The sequence below is a fragment of the Cyclopterus lumpus genome, chromosome 17 (assembly GCF_009769545.1).
Source record: "Cyclopterus lumpus isolate fCycLum1 chromosome 17, fCycLum1.pri, whole genome shotgun sequence".
NCBI classification, from domain to species: Eukaryota; Metazoa; Chordata; class Actinopteri; order Perciformes; family Cyclopteridae; genus Cyclopterus; species Cyclopterus lumpus.
The window spans coordinates 22018270-22037468 of NC_046982.1; the positions used below are offsets into that span (position 1 = coordinate 22018270).

The window sequence follows — 19199 nt, forward strand, 5'->3', positions numbered from 1 at the left end:
TATAAAGTACAACATGTACCTCTGAGATGTAGTACAGTATAAAGTACAATATGTACTCTGAGGTGTAGTACAGTATAAAGTACAACATGTACTCTGAGGTGTAGTACAGTATAAAGTACAACATGTACCTCTGAGGTGTAGTACAGTATAAAGTACTACAAGTACCTCTGAGATGTAGTACAGTATAAAGTACTACAAGTACCTCTGAGATGTAGTACAGTATAAAGTACAACATGTACTCTGAGGTGTAGTACAGTATAAAGTACATGTACCTCTGAGATGTAGTACAGTATAAAGTACAACATGTACCTCTGAGATGTAGTACTTTATAAAGTACTACAAGTACCTCTGAGATGTAGTACAGTATAAAGTACAATATGTACTCTAAGGTGTAGTACAGTATAAAGTACAACATGTACCTCTGAGGTGTAGTACAGTATAAAGTACAACATGTACCTCTGAGGTGTAGTACAGTATAAAGTACACTATGTACTCAGGTGTAGTACAGTATAAAGTACACTATGTACTCAGGTGTAGTACAGTATAATGTACACTATGTACTCAGGTGTAGTACAGTATAAAGTACAACATGTACTCAGGTGTAGTACAGTATAAAGTACAACATGTACCTCTGAGGTGTAGTACAGTATAAAGTACAACATGTACTCTGAGGTGTAGTACAGTATAAAGTACACTATGTACTCAGGTGTAGTACAGTATAAAGTACAACATGTACTCTGAGGTGTAGTACAGTATAAAGTACACTATGTACTCAGGTGTAGTACAGTATAAAGTACAACATGTACTCTGAGGTGTAGTACAGTATAAAGTACACTATGTACTCAGGTGTAGTACAGTATAAAGGAAGTACTTGACTGTGTACTCCTGTGCAGTACTTAAAGTAGTAAAAGTCTCTCCTCTGACTTTGTGCTCTTGTTTCTGTCCTGATCCAGAATTATTCCAAATGTTGCAGCGTTGAAGATTAAAAGAGAGAAGATCTCCAAGCAAGACGTGGCCTTCATGAAGAAGGTAGAAAGTCAGAGTAATGAACACCGTGCTTTTCTCTTTCTGTAGTCCTGCTGACAAACAAACAAACAAACAAACAAACAAACAAATGCCCCAGAGACGCGGGCTGCTTGGCGACGTGACTGGAAAAGGCCTGTTTCTCATCACCCAGTTTAAGTAGTTTGACCTTTGACCTTTACACCTGACCGGGCCGTCGCTCCTCGGCAGCGCCGCTGTCTGACCAGATGAACGAGGCGGCCGGGTGTTGATCTGTTATGAAGAGTGTTTATTAATCTCCTCTGCAGCACGGCCAGCAGCTCTACCGTCACATCTACCTGGGCTGTAAAGAGGAGGACAACGTCCACAAGAACTTTGAGCTGCTCTTCACCACTCTGGCCATCCTGACCATCGAGCTGGCCAACGAGGAAGTGGTCATCGACCTCATCCGGCTCTCCATCGCCCTGCAGGTGAAGTTCCTTATTGACCTAAAGCTGCATTCTCTCTCCTGACCACCAGGGGGCGACTCCTCTGGTTGTATAGAAGTCTATGCTTCATGTGTTAAAGCTGCATTCTCTCTCCTGACCACCAGGGGGCGACTCCTCTGGTTGTATAGAAGTCTATGCTTCATGTGTTAAAGCTGCATTCTCTCTCCTGACCACCAGGGGGCGACTCCTCTGGTTGTATAGAAGTCTATGCTTCATGTGTTAAAGCTGCATTCTCTCTACTGACCACCAGGGGGCGACTCCTCTGGTTGTATAGAAGTCTATGCTTCATGTGTTAAAGCTGCATTCTCTCTACTGACCACCAGGGGGCGACTCCTCTGGTTGTATAGAAGTCTATGCTTCATGTATTAAAGCTGCATTCTCTCTACTGACCACCAGGGGGCGTCGCCTCTGGTTGTATAGAAGTCTATGCTTCATGTGTTAAAGCTGCATTCTCTCTACTGACCACCAGGGGGCGTCGCCTCTGGTTGTATAGAAGTCTATGCTTCATGTGTTAAAGCTGCATTCTCTCTACTGACCACCAGGGGGCGACTCCTCTGGTTGTATAGAAGTCTATGCTTCATGTGTTAAAGCTGCATTCTCTCTCCTGACCACCAGGGGGCGACTCCTCTGGTTGTATAGAAGTATATGCTTCATGTATTAAAGCTGCATTCTCTCTACTGACCACCAGGGCGCGTCGCCTCTGGTTGTATAGAAGTCTATAAATGACTTCTTCAATACAGCGTGATGTTCATTTAGAGTCAAACAGACCATAAAGCAGGGGATGCTTTAGGGGCGGGGCTACAGCGTGATTGACAGGTCTCTACGTCACTCCTCCTTATATACCTTAGCATGCTAACATGGGTATAAATACACAGAAGGCTTTGAAAAGTACATCATTTCAAATCCTGTCCGGATTTCACCTCATAATGTTATTGTGTCTGAGCAGTTTGCTGATCAACTTAATTAAATAAAAAGTTTAATTAAAAGTTCAAACGTTCAAACTGAAGTGGGCTTCAGCTCTTAAACCTCTCCGGCGCCCCCGATGGCAGGAAGCTGCGTGCACGCCGTCAGGTGGTTGTTGAGTAGCAGCGCTGTCATCATCAGTAGCAGAGTCCTAATGTCATGAGACTGGAGACTCCACGCAGGTCCAATATAACCTGTGAGACGGAAGAGAGGTGTGAACACACACACACACACACACACACACACACACACACACACGCGCCCCAGCTGCTCGTTCGTGTATCACGCTGAGGTCTAAGCTCTCCGAAATGTCACGAGAAAAGCAACCATCAATCCAGAATGCAACTGGAGGTGTGTTTGTGAATGATAACAACACACACACACATATACACACGCACACACACACACACACACATACACACACACTTCACGCACACACACACACACACCTGCATTCGTGACAGCGTTGAGGTTTTTCGTCGTTCTCGTGCGGCAGCATCTGCTTCTCCTCCAAACGTGTTGACGGTTGAAAGGTCGTCGTCAGGGTAACGACTCCGGGGGCGACGCGGCGAGCACGGAAAGGCTGGATGTGATGAACGGGTCTGTGAGCCGCTTGTCAATTACGACCATGATGGGAGGTAACGAGGTGGTAAAGGTTAACTTTGCTGTTTTTAGACATGTTCGAGTGACTAATAAGACAAGATGATCCTTTATTATGTAGGATTACAGCACGTTCTTGCTTTAGAGTGTCAGAACGTGACCTTGTGACCTCATACGTCCTCATGTGACCTCATGTGACCTCATGCAACCTCACCCATCCTCATGTGACCTCATGTGACCTCATGCGTCCTCATGCGACCTCATGCAACCTCGTGCGACCTCATGCAACCTCATGCGTCCTCATGTGACCCCATCCGTCCTCATGTGTCGTCATGCATCCTTGTGTGACCTTGTGTGACCTCATGCGTCCTCATGCAACCTCATGTGTCCTCATGTGTCCTCATGCAACCTCATGCGTCCTCATGCGACCTCATGTGTCCTCGTGTGTCCTCATGTAACCTCATGCAACCTCATGTGACCTTGTGTGACCTCATGCGTCCTCATGCGACCTCATGCGACCTCATGCGTCCTCATGCGACCTCATGCGTCCTCATGTGTCGTCATGCAACCTCATGCGTCCTCATGTGACCTTGTGTGACCTCATGGGTCCTCATGCGTCCTCATGTGACCTTGTGTGACCTCATGCGTCCTCATGCGTCCTCATGTGTCCTCATGCGACCTCATGCGACCTCATGTGACCTCATGCGTCCTCATGTGACCTTGTGTGTCCTCATGCGTCCTCATGCGACCTCATGTGTCCTCATGCGACCTCATGTGTCCTCATGTGTCCTCATGTAACCTCATGCGTCCTCATGTGTCGTCATGCAACCTCATGCGTCCTCATGTGACCTTGTGTGACCTCATGCGTCCTCATGCGACCTCATGTGTCCTCATGTAACCTCATGCGTCCTCATGCGTCCTCATGCGTCCTCATGTGACCTTGTGTGACCTCATGCGACCTCATGCGTCCTCATGTGACCTCATGTGACCTCAGTTGACCTCATGTGACCTCTGTGTGCAGGACATGGTTCTGGCCAATGAGGAGAACATGCCGATGCTCATCCGCTGCGGCATCATGGCGTTGGTGGCGGCGTACCTCAACTTCCTCAGCCAGATGATCGCCAACCCTCCGTTCTGCCAGCTGGTCAGCAAGGTAAGAGACCGTATGTGAAGCTTCCCGTATGTGAAGCTTCCTGTATGTGAAGCTTCCCGTATGTGAAGCTTCCTGTATGTGAAGCTTCCTGTATGTGAAGCTTCCTGTATGTGAAGCTTCCTGTATGTGAAGCTTCCCGTATGTGAAGCTTCCTGTATGTGAAGCTTCCCGTATGTGAAGCTTCCCGTATGTGAAGCTTCCCGTATGTGAAGCTTCCTGTATGTGAAGCTTCCCTTATGTGAAGCTTCCTGTATGTGAAGCTTCCTGTATGTGAAGCTTCCCGTATGTGAAGCTTCCTGTATGTGAAGCTTCCCGTATGTGAAGCTTCCCGTATGTGAAGCTTCCTGTTTGAAGCTTCCCGTATGTGAAGCTTCCTATATGTGAAGCTTCCTGTATGAAGCTTCCTGTATGTGAAGCTTCCCGTATGTGAAGCTTCCCGTATGTGAAGCCTCCCGTATGTGAAGCTTCCTGTTTGAAGCTTCCTGTTTGAAGCTTCCCGTATGTGAAGCTTCCCGTATGTGAAGCTTCCCGTATGTGAAGCTTCCTGTATGTGAAGCTTCCTGTTTGAAGCTTCCCGTATGTGAAGCTTCCTGTTTGAAGCTTCCCGTATGTGAAGCTTCCTGTTTGAAGCTTCCTGTATGAAGCTTCCTGTATGTGAAGCTTCCCGTATGTGAAGCTTCCCGTATGTGAAGCTTCCCGTATGTGAAGCTTCCTGTTTGAAGCTTCCTGTTTGAAGCTTCCCGTATGTGAAGCTTCCCGTATGTGAAGCTTCCCGTATGTGAAGCTTCCTGTTTGAAGCTTCCCGTATGTGAAGCTTCCTATGTGAAGCTTCCTGTATGTGAAGCTTCCCGTATGTGAAGCTTCCCGTATGTGAAGCTTCCTGTTTGAAGCTTCCCGTATGTGAAGCTTCCTATATGTGAAGCTTCCTGTTTGAAGCTTCCCGTATGTGAAGCTTCCCGTATGTGAAGCTTCCTGTTTGAAGCTTCCCGTATGTGAAGCTTCCTGTTTGAAGCTTCCTGTTTGAAGCTTCCCGTATGTGAAGCTTCCTGTTTGAAGCTTCCTGTTTGAAGCTTCCCGTATGTGAAGCTTCCTGTTTGAAGCTTCCTGTTTGAAGCTTCCCGTATGTGAAGCTTCCTGTTTGAAGCTTCCCGTATGTGAAGCTTCCTGTTTGAAGCTTCCCGTATGTGAAGCTTCCTGTTTGAAGCTTCCCGTATGTGAAGCTTCCTGTTTGAAGCTTCCCGTATGTGAAGCTTCCCGTATGTGAAGCTTCCTGTTTGAAGCTTCCCGTATGTGAAGCTTCCTGTTTGAAGCTTCCTGTTTGAAGCTTCCCGTATGTGAAGCTTCCTGTTTGAAGCTTCCTGTTTGAAGCTTCCCGTATGTGAAGCTTCCTGTTTGAAGCTTCCTGTTTGAAGCTTCCCGTATGTAAGCTTCCTGTTTGAAGCTTCCCGTATGTGAAGCTTCCTGTTTGAAGCTTCCCGTATGTGAAGCTTCCTGTTTTGAAGCTTCCCGTATGTGAAGCTTCCTGTTTGAAGCTTCCCGTATGTGAAGCTTCCTGTTTGAAGCTTCCCGTATGTGAAGCTTCCTGTTTGAAGCTTCCCGTATGTGAAGCTTCCCGTGTTTGAAGCTTCCCGTATGTGAAGCTTCCTGTTTGAAGCTTCCCGTATGTGAAGCTTCCTGTTTGAAGCTTCCCGTATGTGAAGCTTCCTGTTTGAAGCTTCCCGTATGTGAAGCTTCCCGTATGTGAAGCTTCCTGTTTGAAGCTTCCCGTATGTGAAGCTTCCTGTTTGAAGCTTCCTGTTTGAAGCTTCCCGTATGTGAAGCTTCCTGTTTGAAGCTTCCTGTTTGAAGCTTCCCGTATGTGAAGCTTCCTGTTTGAAGCTTCCTGTTTGAAGCTTCCCGTATGTAAAGCTTCCCGTATGTAAAGCTTCCTGTTTGAAGCTTCCCGTATGTGAAGCTTCCTGTTTGAAGCTTCCCGTATGTGAAGCTTCCTGTTTGAAGCTTCCCGTATGTGAAGCTTCCTGTTTGAAGCTTCCGTATGTGAAGCTTCCTGTTTGAAGCTTCCCGTATGTGAAGCTTCCTGTTTGAAGCTTCCCGTATGTGAAGCTTCCTGTTTGAAGCTTCCTGTTTGAAGCTTCCCGTATGTGAAGCTTCCTGTTTGAAGCTTCCCGTATGTGAAGCTTCCTGTTTGAAGCTTCCCGTATGTGAAGCTTCCTGTTTGAAGCTTCCCGTATGTGAAGCTTCCCGTATGTGAAGCTTCCCGTATGTGAAGCTTCCTGTTTGAAGCTTCCCGTATGTGAAGCTTCCTGTTTGAAGCTTCCTGTTTGAAGCTTCCCGTATGTGAAGCTTCCTGTTTGAAGCTTCCTGTTTGAAGCTTCCCGTATGTGAAGCTTCCTGTTTGAAGCTTCCTGTTTGAAGCTTCCCGTATGTAAAGCTTCCTGTTTGAAGCTTCCCGTATGTGAAGCTTCCTGTTTGAAGCTTCCCGTATGTGAAGCTTCCTGTTTGAAGCTTCCCGTATGTGAAGCTTCCTGTTTGAAGCTTCCCGTATGTGAAGCTTCCTGTTTGAAGCTTCCCGTATGTGAAGCTTCCTGTTTGAAGCTTCCCGTATGTGAAGCTTCCTGTTTGAAGCTTCCTGTTTGAAGCTTCCCGTATGTGAAGCTTCCTGTTTGAAGCTTCCCGTATGTGAAGCTTCCTGTTTGAAGCTTCCCGTATGTGAAGCTTCCTGTTTGAAGCTTCCTGTATGTGAAGCTTCCTGTTTGAAGCTTCCCGTATGTGAAGCTTCCTGTTTGAAGCTTCCCATATGTGAAGCTTCCTGTTTGAAGCTTCCCGTATGTGAAGCTTCCTGTTTGAAGCTTCCTGTTTGAAGCTTCCCGTATGTGAAGCTTCCTGTTTGAAGCTTCCTGTTTGAAGCTTCCCGTATGTAAAGCTTCCTGTTTGAAGCTTCCCGTATGTGAAGCTTCCTGTTTGAAGCTTCCCGTATGTGAAGCTTCCTGTTTGAAGCTTCCCGTATGTGAAGCTTCCTGTTTGAAGCTTCCCGTATGTGAAGCTTCCTGTTTGAAGCTTCCCGTATGTGAAGCTTCCTGTTTGAAGCTTCCTGTTTGAAGCTTCCCGTATGTGAAGCTTCCTGTTTGAAGCTTCCTGTTTGAAGCTTCCCGTATGTGAAGCTTCCTGTTTGAAGCTTCCCGTATGTGAAGCTTCCTGTTTGAAGCTTCCCGTATGTGAAGCTTCCTGTTTGAAGCTTCCTGTATGTGAAGCTTCCTGTTTGAAGCTTCCCGTATGTGAAGCTTCCTGTTTGAAGCTTCCCATATGTGAAGCTTCCTGTTTGAAGCTTCCCGTATGTGAAGCTTCCTGTTTGAAGCTTCCTGTTTGAAGCTTCCCGTATGTGAAGCTTCCTGTTTGAAGCTTCCTGTTTGAAGCTTCCCGTATGTAAAGCTTCCTGTTTGAAGCTTCCCGTATGTGAAGCTTCCTGTTTGAAGCTTCCCGTATGTGAAGCTTCCTGTTTGAAGCTTCCCGTATGTGAAGCTTCCTGTTTGAAGCTTCCCGTATGTGAAGCTTCCTGTTTGAAGCTTCCCGTATGTGAAGCTTCCTGTTTGAAGCTTCCCGTATGTGAAGCTTTCTGTTTGAAGCTTCCTGTTTGAAGCTTCCCGTATGTGAAGCTTCCTGTTTGAAGCTTCCCGTATGTGAAGCTTCCTGTTTGAAGCTTCCTGTTTGAAGCTTCCCGTATGTGAAGCTTCCTGTTTGAAGCTTCCCGTATGTGAAGCTTCCTGTTTGAAGCTTCCCGTATGTGAAGCTCTGCAGGTGTAATGGTTCCCTCTCTCAGGTCATCGAGCTGAGGAGCATGGAGGCGGCGTTCCTCCTCCCGGAGCACATCTTCAGAGACAAGTGTCCGTACGTATCCGCTGCTCTGCAGTATTATTATATTAATATAATAATATAATGCTCTGCTTTATTCATATCAGTCAAAGAACTGTTTAAGAAATGTTTCTACAGCTGTGACATAATAATAATAATAATAATAATAAGATTGTGATAGTCTCGTTTACTTATTCTTTTATTAGATAGATACTTAATTTGATCAAATTGTAACCAGTGGGTTTAGACAAAATGTAACTTTTTGCATTGTTTTGTTCATAATATATATTTAAAAAAGACCAAAGAGTATTAAATGCACCTTTTTATTTATTTATTTTTATATATAGTATATCTATATATATACTATATGTGCATCATAACCTTAATAAACACACATAAACCACCTGAGCCCCCCCTCCAGACTCCCAGAGTCTCTGGACCAGGAGGACCGGCTGCTGTACTTCCAGACGGCCGACATGGCCGAGTGTCTGGCCGGACCGGGCTACAACGCGGAGAGGCTCTCCATCCCCTACGTTCCCCAGGTCACAGGTACGCATGGAGCCTTCCATCGTCATTAAAGCTCTATTATTATTATTTTAATTATTATTTTAATATATATATTATATTACACCACGTCCTCTCTGGAGGTTTGAACCTCTGGAAGCTTCATGGAACAACAACAGTTTAACAAGCGAGCGGTTCATCTTCAAGACTCTGGAAGTGAACTTTGAGGTGGAGGACGAGACGATCGCTGTCTCTTCTCCTCTCTTCTCCTCTCTCCTCCTCTTCTCCTCTCTTCTCCTCTCTTCTCTTCTCCTCTTCTCCTCTCTCCTCCTCTCTTCTCCTCTCTCCTCCTCTCTTCTCCTCTCTTCTCCTCTCTTCTCTTCTCCTCTTCTCCTCTCTCCTCCTCTCTTCTCTTCTCCTCTCTTCTCCTCTCTCCTCCTCTCTCCTCCTCTTCTCCTCTCTTCTCCTCTCTTCTCTTCTCCTCTCTTCTCCTCTCTTCTCCTCTCTTCTCCTCTCTCCTCCTCTCTCCTCCTCTCTTCTCCTCTCTTCTCCTCTCTTCTCTTCTCCTCTTCTCCTCTCTCCTCCTCTCTTCTCCTCTCTTCTCCTCTCTTCTCCTCTCTCCTGCTCTCTTCTCTTCTCCTCTTCTCCTCTCTTCTCCTCTCTCCTGCTCTCTTCTCTTCTCTTCTCCTCTTCTCCTCTCTTCTCTTCTCCTCTTCTCCTCTCTTCTCTTCTCCTCTTCTCCTCTCTCCTCCTCTCTCCTCCTCTCTTCTCCTCTCTTCTCTTCTCCTCTTCTCCTCTCTTCTCCTCTCTTCTCCTCTCTCCTGCTCTCTTCTCTTCTCCTCTCTTCTCTTCTCCTCTTCTCCTCTCTTCTCCTCTCTCTTCTCCTCCTCTCTCCTCCTCTCTTCTCCTCCTCCTCCTCCTGTCTTCTCCTCTCTTCTCCTCTCTTCTCTCCTCCTCCTTCTCCTCTCTCCTCCTCTCTCCTCCTCTCTTCTCCTCTTCTCCTCTCTTCTCTTCTCCTCTCCTCCTCTCTCTTCTCCTCTCTCCTCCTCCTCTCTCCTCCCCTCCTCTCTTCTCCTCTCTCCTCCTCCCCTCCTCTCTCCTCTACTCTCTCCTCCTCTTCGTGGTGAGGGAAGCCTCTTCTCTAACGAAGCGTTGTGTTTCTTTCTCCTCTCTTCTCCTCTCTCCTCCTCTCTCCTCTCCTCCCCTCTTCTCCTCTCTCCTCCTCTCTCCTCCTCTCTCCTCTCCTCCCCTCTCCTCTACTCTCTCCTCCTCTTCGTGGTGAGGGAAGCCTCTTCTCTAACGAAGCGTTGTGTTTCTTTCTCCTCTCTTCTCCTCTCCCCTCTTCTCCTCTCTCCTCTCCTCCCCTCTTCTCCTCTCTCCTCTCCTCTCCCCTCTTCTCCCCTCTTCTCCTCTCTCCTCCTCTCTCCTCTCCTCCCCTCTTCTCCTCTCTCCTCCTCTTCGTGGTGAGGGAAGCCTCTTCTCTAACAAAGCGTTGTGTTTCTTTCTCCTCTCTTCTCCTCTCCCCTCTTCTCCCCTCTTCTCCCCTCTTCTCCTCTCTCCTCCTCTCTCCTCTCCTCCCCTCTTCTCCTCTCTCCTCCTCTTCGTGGTGAGGGAAGCCTCTTCTCTAACGAAGCGTTGTGTTTCTTTCTCCTGCTTCTGAAACGTCAGTGCTTTACACGGTGGGAAAGATTCTGCACCGCTGCAAGCAGACGTCCAGAGGTAACAACAGGGGCTCCTGGAGTCCTGGAGACCCGGTTCCTCCAGAGCTCTGCAGGCCCGGTTCCTCCAGAGCTCTGGAGGAGAGCCCCAGTAGACCAGGTGTCCAGAAGCTTAAAGATCCCCTCCAGACTCTGACTCATAGTTTCTGTCTGTAATGTAGACGTGGTTCATTTCTAAAGTTTAACTAGGGGACAGAAGATGTCCCTGGAGGCCTCCTGGTGTCGCTCCCGTAGCATCAATGCCCCCTTTTATGTTCTGTGACTGGTTTAGAACATCATCTTTTAAAAGATCCCGAGGAGATAGGACGCTTGATTCCTCCCACGGCCTCGTCTCCTAAAGGATGCTAAAGGATCCAAGAGGATGCTAAAGGATGCTAAAGGATGCTAAAGGATGCGGATCCTAAAGGATGCGGATGCTAAAGAATGCTAACGGATCCTAGAGGATCCTAAAGGATGCTAAAGGATCTTAACGGATCCTAAAGGATGCTAACTGATCCTAGAGGATGCTAAAGGATGCTAACTGATCCTAACGGATGCTAAAGGATGCTAAAGGATCCTAAAAGATGCTAAAGGATGCTAAAGGATCCTAAAAGATGCTAAAGGATGCTAAAGGATCCTAAAAGATGCGTTCCCATACGACCAAACTTCCTTTCACGCTTTGACGGGAAACATATTTGGCATCGGGGAAATTCATTAGCAGTAATTTAACATTAATATTAATTCATTAATAGTAATTGAATATCAATAGTAATTTAACATTCATTTAATCTTTATAGTAATTTAACATTAGTAGTAATTCATTTATAGTATTAACGTGAAATATGTGAGTTGACTTCAACGTCACAGGAAACGAGTTGTATGGGAACGCACTGACGTCAGAGAGCCCCCCCTCCCCCTGTCAGAGAGCACCCCCCCACCCCCAGAATGGTTTCATCATCTCTCTTTCATCTATTTTTTGGTTGCATTGCATCTGGAAACGTGGCGGTGAGTATGTGGACGTGAATACCGGTTTGGAGTAGTCGTGTTTTTTTATTATTATTATTAATAATACAAAAGTCAGTCCAGGTTTCACTGATGTGTCGTCACGAGACCGTCGGTCCATCGTGACGACACAGTTGACGAGTAAACGCTTTTTTAATGAAATATCACAATTTCAGGCTTTGTGTCAAGTTCTTTTTCTGGTTTCTCTCTTAATACATGTTTTAAAAGCTCTTTTAAAGAAGAGCTCACTTCTCTCTTAATACATGTTTAAAAATCTCTTTTAAAGAAGAAGAGCTCACTTCTCTCTTAATACATGTTTTAAAGCTCTTTTAAAGAAGAGCTCACTTCTCTCTTAATACATGTTTTAAAAGCTCTTTTAAAGAAGAGCTCACTTCTCTCTTAATACATGTTTTAAATCTCTTTTAAAGAAGAGCTCACTTCTCTCTTAATACATGTTCTAAAGCTCTTTTAAAGAAGAAGAGCTCACTTCTCTCTTAATACATGTTTTAAAGCTCTTTTAAAGAAGAGCTCACTTCTCTCTTAATACATGTTTTAAATCTCTTTTAAAGAAGAGCTCACTTCTCTCTTAATACATTTTTAAAAGCTCTTTTAAAGAAGAGCTCACTTCTCTCTTAATACATGTTTTAAATCTCTTTTAAAGAAGAGCTCACTTCTCTCTTAATACATGTTTTAAAGCTCTTTTAAAGAAGAAGAGCTCACTTCTCTCTTAATACATGTTTTAAAGCTCTTTTAAAGAAGAGCTCACTTCTCTCTTAATACATGTTTAAAAAGCTTTTAAAGAAGAGCTCACTTCTCTCTTAATACATGTTTAAAAAGCTTTTAAAGAAGAGCTCACTTCTCTCTTAATACATGTTTAAAAAGCTTTTAAAGAAGAGCTCACTTCTCTCTTAATACATGTTTTAAAGCTCTTTTAAAGAAGAGCTCACTTCTCTCTCAATACATATTTTAAAGCTCTTTTAAAGAAGAGCTCACTTCTCTCTTAATACATGTTTTAAAAGCTTTTAAAGAAGAGCTCACTTCTCTCTTAATACATGTTTAAAAAGCTTTTAAAGAAGAGCTCACTTCTCTCTTAATACATGTTTTAAAGCTCTTTTAAAGAAGAGCTCACTTCTCTCTTAATACATGTTTAAAAAGCTTTTAAAGAAGAGCTCACTTCTCTCTTAATACATGTTTAAAAAGCTTTTAAAGAAGAGCTCACTTCTCTCTTAATACATGTTTTAAAGCTCTTTTAAAGAAGAGCTCACTTCTCTCTCAATACATGTTTTAAAGCTCTTTTAAAGAAGAGCTCACTTCTCTCTTAATACATGTCTTAAAGCTCTTTTAAAGAAGAGCTCACTTCTCTCTCAATACATGTTTTAAATCTCTTTTAAAGAAGAGCTCACTTCTCTCTTAATACATGTTTTAAAGCTCTTTTAAAGAAGAAGAGCTCACTTCTCTCTTAATACATGTTTTAAAGCTCTTTTAAAGAAGAGCTCACTTCTCTCTTAATACATTTTTAAATGCTCTTTTAAAGAAGAGCTCACTTCTCTCTTAATACATGTTTTAAATCTCTTTTAAAGAAGAGCTCACTTCTCTCTTAATACATGTTTTAAAGCTCTTTTAAAGAAGAGCTCACTTCTCTCTCAATACATATTTTAAAGCTCTTTTAAAGAAGAGCTCACTTCTCTCTTAATACATGTTTTAAAGCTCTTTTAAAGAAGAGCTCACTTCTCTCTTAATACATGTTTTAAATCTCTTTTAAAGAAGAGCTCACTTCTCTCTTAATACATGTTTAAAAAGCTTTTAAAGAAGAGCTCACTTCTCTCTTAATACATGTTTAAAAATCTCTTTTAAAGAAGAAGAGCTCACTTCTCTCTTAATACATGTTCTAAAGCTCTTTTAAAGAAGAGCTCACTTCTCTCTTAATACATGTTTAAAAGCTCTTTTAAAGAAGAGTTCACTTCTCTCTTAATACATGTTTTAAATCTCTTTTAAAGAAGAGTTCACTTCTCTCTTAATACATGTTTAAAAGCTCTTTTAAAGAAGAGTTCACTTCTCTCTTAATACATGTCTTAAAGCTCTTTTAAAGAAGAAGAGCTCACTTCTCTCTTAATACATGTTTTAAAGCTCTTTTAAAGAAGAGCTCACTTCTCTCTTAATACATTTTTAAATGCTCTTTTAAAGAAGAGCTCACTTCTCTCTTAATACATGTTTTAAATCTCTTTTAAAGAAGAGTTCACTTCTCTCTTAATACATGTTTTAAAGCTCTTTTAAAGAAGAGTTCACTTCTCTCTTAATACATGTTTTAAAGCTCTTTTAAAGAAGAGTTCACTTCTCTCTTAATACATGTTTTAAAGCTCTTTTAAAGAAGAGCTCACTTCTCTGCATGTTTCTCTCAACGATAAGAAGCTGAAACTAAGACGACGTCATCAGGTTCAAAACGTTGTTTTTCTGGTGATTCACAACAGCTGTTGGAAGAGATCCATAATGTCGTTCTTTGATGGCTGCACATGGAAACAGATGTTCTCTTAATTAAAACACCTGGTGAGCTCTTCTGGTCCAACACGTGATGAATGATCGTCGGTTGATGCACTTTGAGGTATTGAACCTTTTATGAAGGTTTGCCTGCAGAATTATGGAAGAACTACTGGCTGATTATATAAAAGAAGAGCACATTGAGGAGTGGGTCCTCATGCATCATCAGTTCATGTTATGATATTAATGTTACATTAATGTTACATTAATATTAAATTACTATTAATTAATTACTATTAATGTTACATTACTAATAATATTAAATTATTATCAATTAATTACTATTAAAGTTAAATTAATGTTAAATTACTATTATTAAATTACTATTAATGTAAAATGAATGTTAAATTACTATTACCATTAAATTACAATTAATGAATTACTATTATTTAATTGATATTAATGTTAAATTACTGTTAATGAATTACTATTAATGTTAAATTAGCGTTATTGAATTACTATTAATGTTAAATTAGCGTTATTGAATTACTATTAATGTTGAATTACTATTATTGTATAGGGGGGTGAGTCATGAGAACGCTGCTGTTTGGAAACTTCACACGCAAATAAATGCAACGTTTTTTTTCTTAATTTCCAAGTGAAAAAAAGAAAAAGAAAAAAAACGTAGTGAAAAGACATTTTATTTTGAAGGCGGCTTTAACCTCCGGCTGGCTTGTCTCCCGTCATGCAGATCTAGACCGTCTGAGCAGGAGGAAGAGCTTCGTGGACACCATCTCCCTCCAGGTGGACATCGTGTCCAACAGCCTTCCAGACAAGGTCGGTTTCATTTAAAGGGACAGTGTGCGTGGTTTAGTGCCATCTAGTGGCGAGGTTGCAGATGGCAACCGACTAAACACGCCTCCTCTGCTCTTGTGAAGACCCTCCATGCCGACGCGCTTCATCGACCGGCTTCACACGTCCGTGTTAGTCTGTGTTTGTGTTTTTAATTCTTAATGGTATTTCTCCGCAGTCGCAGCTGGCGGAGGAGATCACGTTCGAGACCCTGAAGAAGGCCATCGGTGAGTTCACAGCCTCCGACGTGAACGTTAATGTATTCCAGTGTGTCAGCGTTGTGGTCGGCATCACGTAATGCGGTAAACTGGGAATCGAACACACGGGAGGGGAGTACGACTGTGCTGCCTGTTTGCAGACACCACCGGCCTGGAGGAGCAGGAGAGGGAGAAGAGGCGCCAGGTGATGGAGAAGTTCCAGAAGGCTCCGTTTGAGGAGATCGCTGCCCACTGCGAGTCCAAGGTATTAATTAATTACTATTAATGTTAAACTACTATTAATATTAAATTACTATTAATTCATTACAATAAATTTTTAATGAATGTTAATTAATTACTATTAATGTTAAATTAATGTTAAACTACTATTAATGTTATACTACTATTAATTAATTGCTATTACTGTTAATTAATTACTATTAATGTTAAATTAATGCTAAACTACTATTAATATTAAATTACTATTAATTAATTACTATTAATGGTAAGTTACTGTTAATGAATTACTATTATTGTTAAATTACTGTTCATGAATTAATGTTAAATCTCTTCTGCAGGCCAACATGTTGCACGACCGTCTGGCTCAAATCTTTGAACTTACAATTAGGTGAGTCGTCTTTTCTTCAGGTAACTTTTTAGATCGCTCGCTTTCATAATCTCGATTTGGGGATTTAAATTCTCCCGTCGCATGTTCAGAAGTTCCCGTTGTCTCGCTGCATCAATGCCATACGTAGGAAACATATTTGTAAAATATGCCTTTGTTTGGAGTCTCGTTATTATAGTTTATTTTGCTTTGTGGTTGCTTTAAAGTTGAGTTTGAGTTCATCGGCTGTACGTCTAAGCTAACATAGCATGCTAACATAGCATGCTAACATAGCATGCTAACAGGCTGAACTTTTTTAAAAGGTCAGCATCCAATTAACTTCCTGCCCCCCCAGGCCTCCACCCAGCCCGTCCGGAGTGGTCTCCATCTCGTCGGGTCACACTCAGCACCAGTCCGTCCCCGTCTACGAGATGAAGTTCCCGGACCTGTGCGTCTACTGATCACACCTCCACGAACCCAGAACCCCTCCATCACAATCTGAGTCACTTTCCTCCAATCAGCCGCACGAAGGAGCAAAATGTTGATCAAACGTACGAATTGTAAAAAAAGAAAAAGCCACTTCCTTAATCTCGTGTGAAACTCTCCAAATTCAAACCTGAATCATTGCTGTAAACGCAACGCGCTGTTTTCTCCTTTTTAAGCTGCTCAATCGAGTTTAAAGCAGCTCTATGAGGACCCCGATGTGCCGAGCTAAACTAAACCTGCGAGTCTCCACAAACAAAGAGAGGGAGCTTCCACTCTGGTGCCGGTGTGTAGACGCGGAGTCCGATGATGCTTCCCAGCATGCATCTGGTGGAGCTGAAGCTTCTCAACCTCGTGCACGCGCCGCAGTCTAAAATTAATGGCTAAAACCCATTTTAGGCCTAAAAGTTGCTCCTTCAGAACCGGCGTCTGCCACCTAAACGAGCGTCTGTCCTTATTCTCAGTAGGCGTCAGCGTCACAAATATGTAGAAGTGTGCAATATCTTAGCTGCCGGACAGGAAACTGAGTTGGTTTCAGGTCGACTGCTTCACGGAGTTCCTCGTGTGGAAACGAACGGCTTCGCCCGGGAGAAGCGGCTCGCTCATGGTTGGTGATTTTTCCAGATGAAGGATATATCAGTCGGGTTCTGGTCACCGGCATCTATCGGGAGTTTTTTCCGGTTCTCGCTTTCCCCCGTTGGCGTTAAGTTCCAGGAGCCCGAACCTCTCCGTTGTCGGGCGTTGTTCCTCAAAGATGAACGAGCGATCGGCGTAAAACGTGTGGCAATATATATTTTTAGGAACATTTTTGATAATTCAGACTTTATTGCATTGAATCCAGACTCTATTGCAGTTGAACATTGCTAGCCTAAGAGGAAGATAACATCCTGTGCTGAACCCCCAAACCAACCTCTTAGTGGCTGGATTATATCTACGAATAGCAGAAATGACCACCAGTGGGCGCTACGCCAGACCCCTGAGATTCAGGAGGATTCAGTCCCGATCTGCCCCCTAGTGGATGGACCGTGAACTCCCCCATGAACGCTTGATGTCGGGCTAGCACATGAACCGAATCAGCGACTTCTCAAAGCGTACGAGTTGTTAGAATCCAGTATGTCATCTTTTGTTGGGGGAGTAAATCATCTGCTTATTGGAGAGTCCCCACAAGGCCGCATTCCATCTCCAAAAAGAGGTTTACGGGGACGCGTTTCTGGAATCTGGAGCCTTCATATCTGCTGCAGAGCTGCAGCTGTGGTCTGTAATGACAGACGGTTATCAGTGTTTCCTCTGATCCGAGCTCAGGGTGGGATCCCCTGCAGTTGGAGGCAGACGCCCGCCGCCATCGTCGGGTCTGAGCAGCTGTGAGCGGTTCCGGTCCGAGGCCGGCGCTGGTTTTCTCTCTGGTTTGTGGATCCTCAGACGTGTTCCTGTCGGGCAGAATCAGATGCTGAAGGATGGAGGAAAGTGGACGAGGGAGAAGGAGGAGAAAGCGTCGGTGTTGTGTTTCAGATGGTTTTGTATGTTGAAGGTCGTGGAGGAGAGGGTCCAGACTGGTTCTGGGTTGTGTGTGTGTGTGTGGGGGGGGGAGGGGGGGGGGGAGGTCCAAGTGAGCTTTGGAGGGGAATCACCAACATGAGCCCGAGACGTCTGTCTGGTAACTGGTTTCCTCCCGGCAGCCTGCAACAGGCGGTCGTCTTCCATCCGTGAAGATGCAAGTCGAGGGTTGTGTCGGGTTAGCAGAGGCTGGCTAGCACTGGTGTGTAACGTAGAAACAACGTTAGCCGAGTTAGCAAAGCCAAGTTCTTTTCGATCATCAGCAGACGGACAAGTTTAAGTTTAAGTTTGAAAACAAGGGTCATGAAACAAGGGTTGTTGTGGGTAACTCGGTCGCCTCGCACGGCCGCGCGACTCTTTTAGTGAGAAAGGGCAGAATAATACTAATTAATAATAATTATTCTAAACTATTAATGAAGCCCCCTCTGTGCACATCGGCGCTGCGTGACCGTCTCAGCTTCACATGCAAACTCTTATGCTTTAACATCACAGCTCGTACCTAGAACATGCGTCACGTGCACTAACTGCGTCCCCTGGGCCCCCCATGGGCCCCCATGGGCCCCCATGGGCCCCCCAGGGCCCGCTGGGAACACAGATCCACCTCAACGAGTCGTCTTTAGTAGTCTGCGTCCTGAACTCTGAACTCTTCTTCTGATTGGCGGTTTGGAGAACAGATGTTTGAAGAGCACGACCACTTCCTTTATGAATGTGTCACTATAGCAGCGTATCATATATATATTTTTGTACATGCCTCACGTGCGGCTACATTGTTGCCTGGTAGAGATTAGGAGATCACGTTTATCAAGACTAACACAAATGCTGATTTCTTTTTTTTTATGTACTTGTTGTTGTTGTTTACGATTATGTCGGCGGTTCAGGGTTTCAATGGGATCGTGCAGTTCTTATCAATACGGGAGAAATGGTCTCACTTGTGGAAATGTTACTTGATTATTATCTTTGTTATAGAATCCATTTGTGTCATTTTAAAAATGCTGAGAAATGAATGAATATTATATCCATAGTTATTTTTGCATAGATGAAGTGGAGTAAATCAATTTTAGCATCTAGTCGATCGATTTATTTTATTTTCACGGGAAGTTGCAGCTTCGGCTCCGGATTCACTCAAATTATTATTATTATTATTATTATTATTATTATTATTATTATTATTATTATTATTATTATTATTATTATGGCTTTTGGTTTCAGTTCCGCTCGCTCCTCTAGGACCCACCCAGAGGGGTTCTACCAAGACCTGTTTGAGGAACCTGTACTTTGAAGAGCCGGATTATCCCCCAAATGGAAATAAGATCCAGAATATTAATAAGAGTCCTAAAATCCTTTCACGTATGTTCTTCCGCGTCGAGTGAATCTGGACCGGAAGCGCCAACTTCCTGTCGACAGTCGAAGCTGTTCAATAAAGTTCAAATCAGACGTGTGAGTCACCGCTGACGCTTTTGATCAATTTATTTCATAGATTTAGCTCCTTCGGTGTATTAAAAATAAAATGATAGCCGTCAGAATGAAATATGATGTTTGCACTTTGATCACTGCGTACCCGTTACTATAGCAACGGGTGTTTAGTGTGGTACGAGTGTCTTCAGAGGGACTTCCCCCCTCCCCCCTCCCCCAATGTTCAGCCTGTGGGAGATGTGAAGCTGTGAAAGGTCCCTCCTAATTGGTGGAGAGCCTCCGCCCGTCAGCGACCCGCTAGCTTCACCCGCTGGATGCTGGCTTCACCTGCTGGATGCTAGCTTCACCTGCTGGATGCTGGCT

At 43.9% G+C, this 19199-nt stretch overlaps 1 protein-coding gene across 1 annotated transcript in view; it reads left to right on the forward strand.

Moving 5' to 3' along the window:
• efr3a (EFR3 homolog A (S. cerevisiae)) overlaps nucleotides 1-18872 on the forward strand; it is a 58638-nt gene extending 39766 nt beyond the window's left edge. Inside the window, exons 15-24 of the mRNA XM_034554806.1 lie at nucleotides 954-1029; nucleotides 1311-1472; nucleotides 4075-4206; nucleotides 8024-8091; nucleotides 8477-8604; nucleotides 14485-14570; nucleotides 14764-14812; nucleotides 14944-15047; nucleotides 15361-15410; nucleotides 15742-18872. Of these exons, the coding sequence (XP_034410697.1) occupies nucleotides 954-1029; nucleotides 1311-1472; nucleotides 4075-4206; nucleotides 8024-8091; nucleotides 8477-8604; nucleotides 14485-14570; nucleotides 14764-14812; nucleotides 14944-15047; nucleotides 15361-15410; nucleotides 15742-15847 (961 nt within the window). The 3' untranslated portion in view covers nucleotides 15848-18872. The remainder of the gene's footprint in view (nucleotides 1-953; nucleotides 1030-1310; nucleotides 1473-4074; nucleotides 4207-8023; nucleotides 8092-8476; nucleotides 8605-14484; nucleotides 14571-14763; nucleotides 14813-14943; nucleotides 15048-15360; nucleotides 15411-15741) is intronic.
• The last annotated feature ends 327 nt before the right edge of the window (nucleotides 18873-19199 follow it).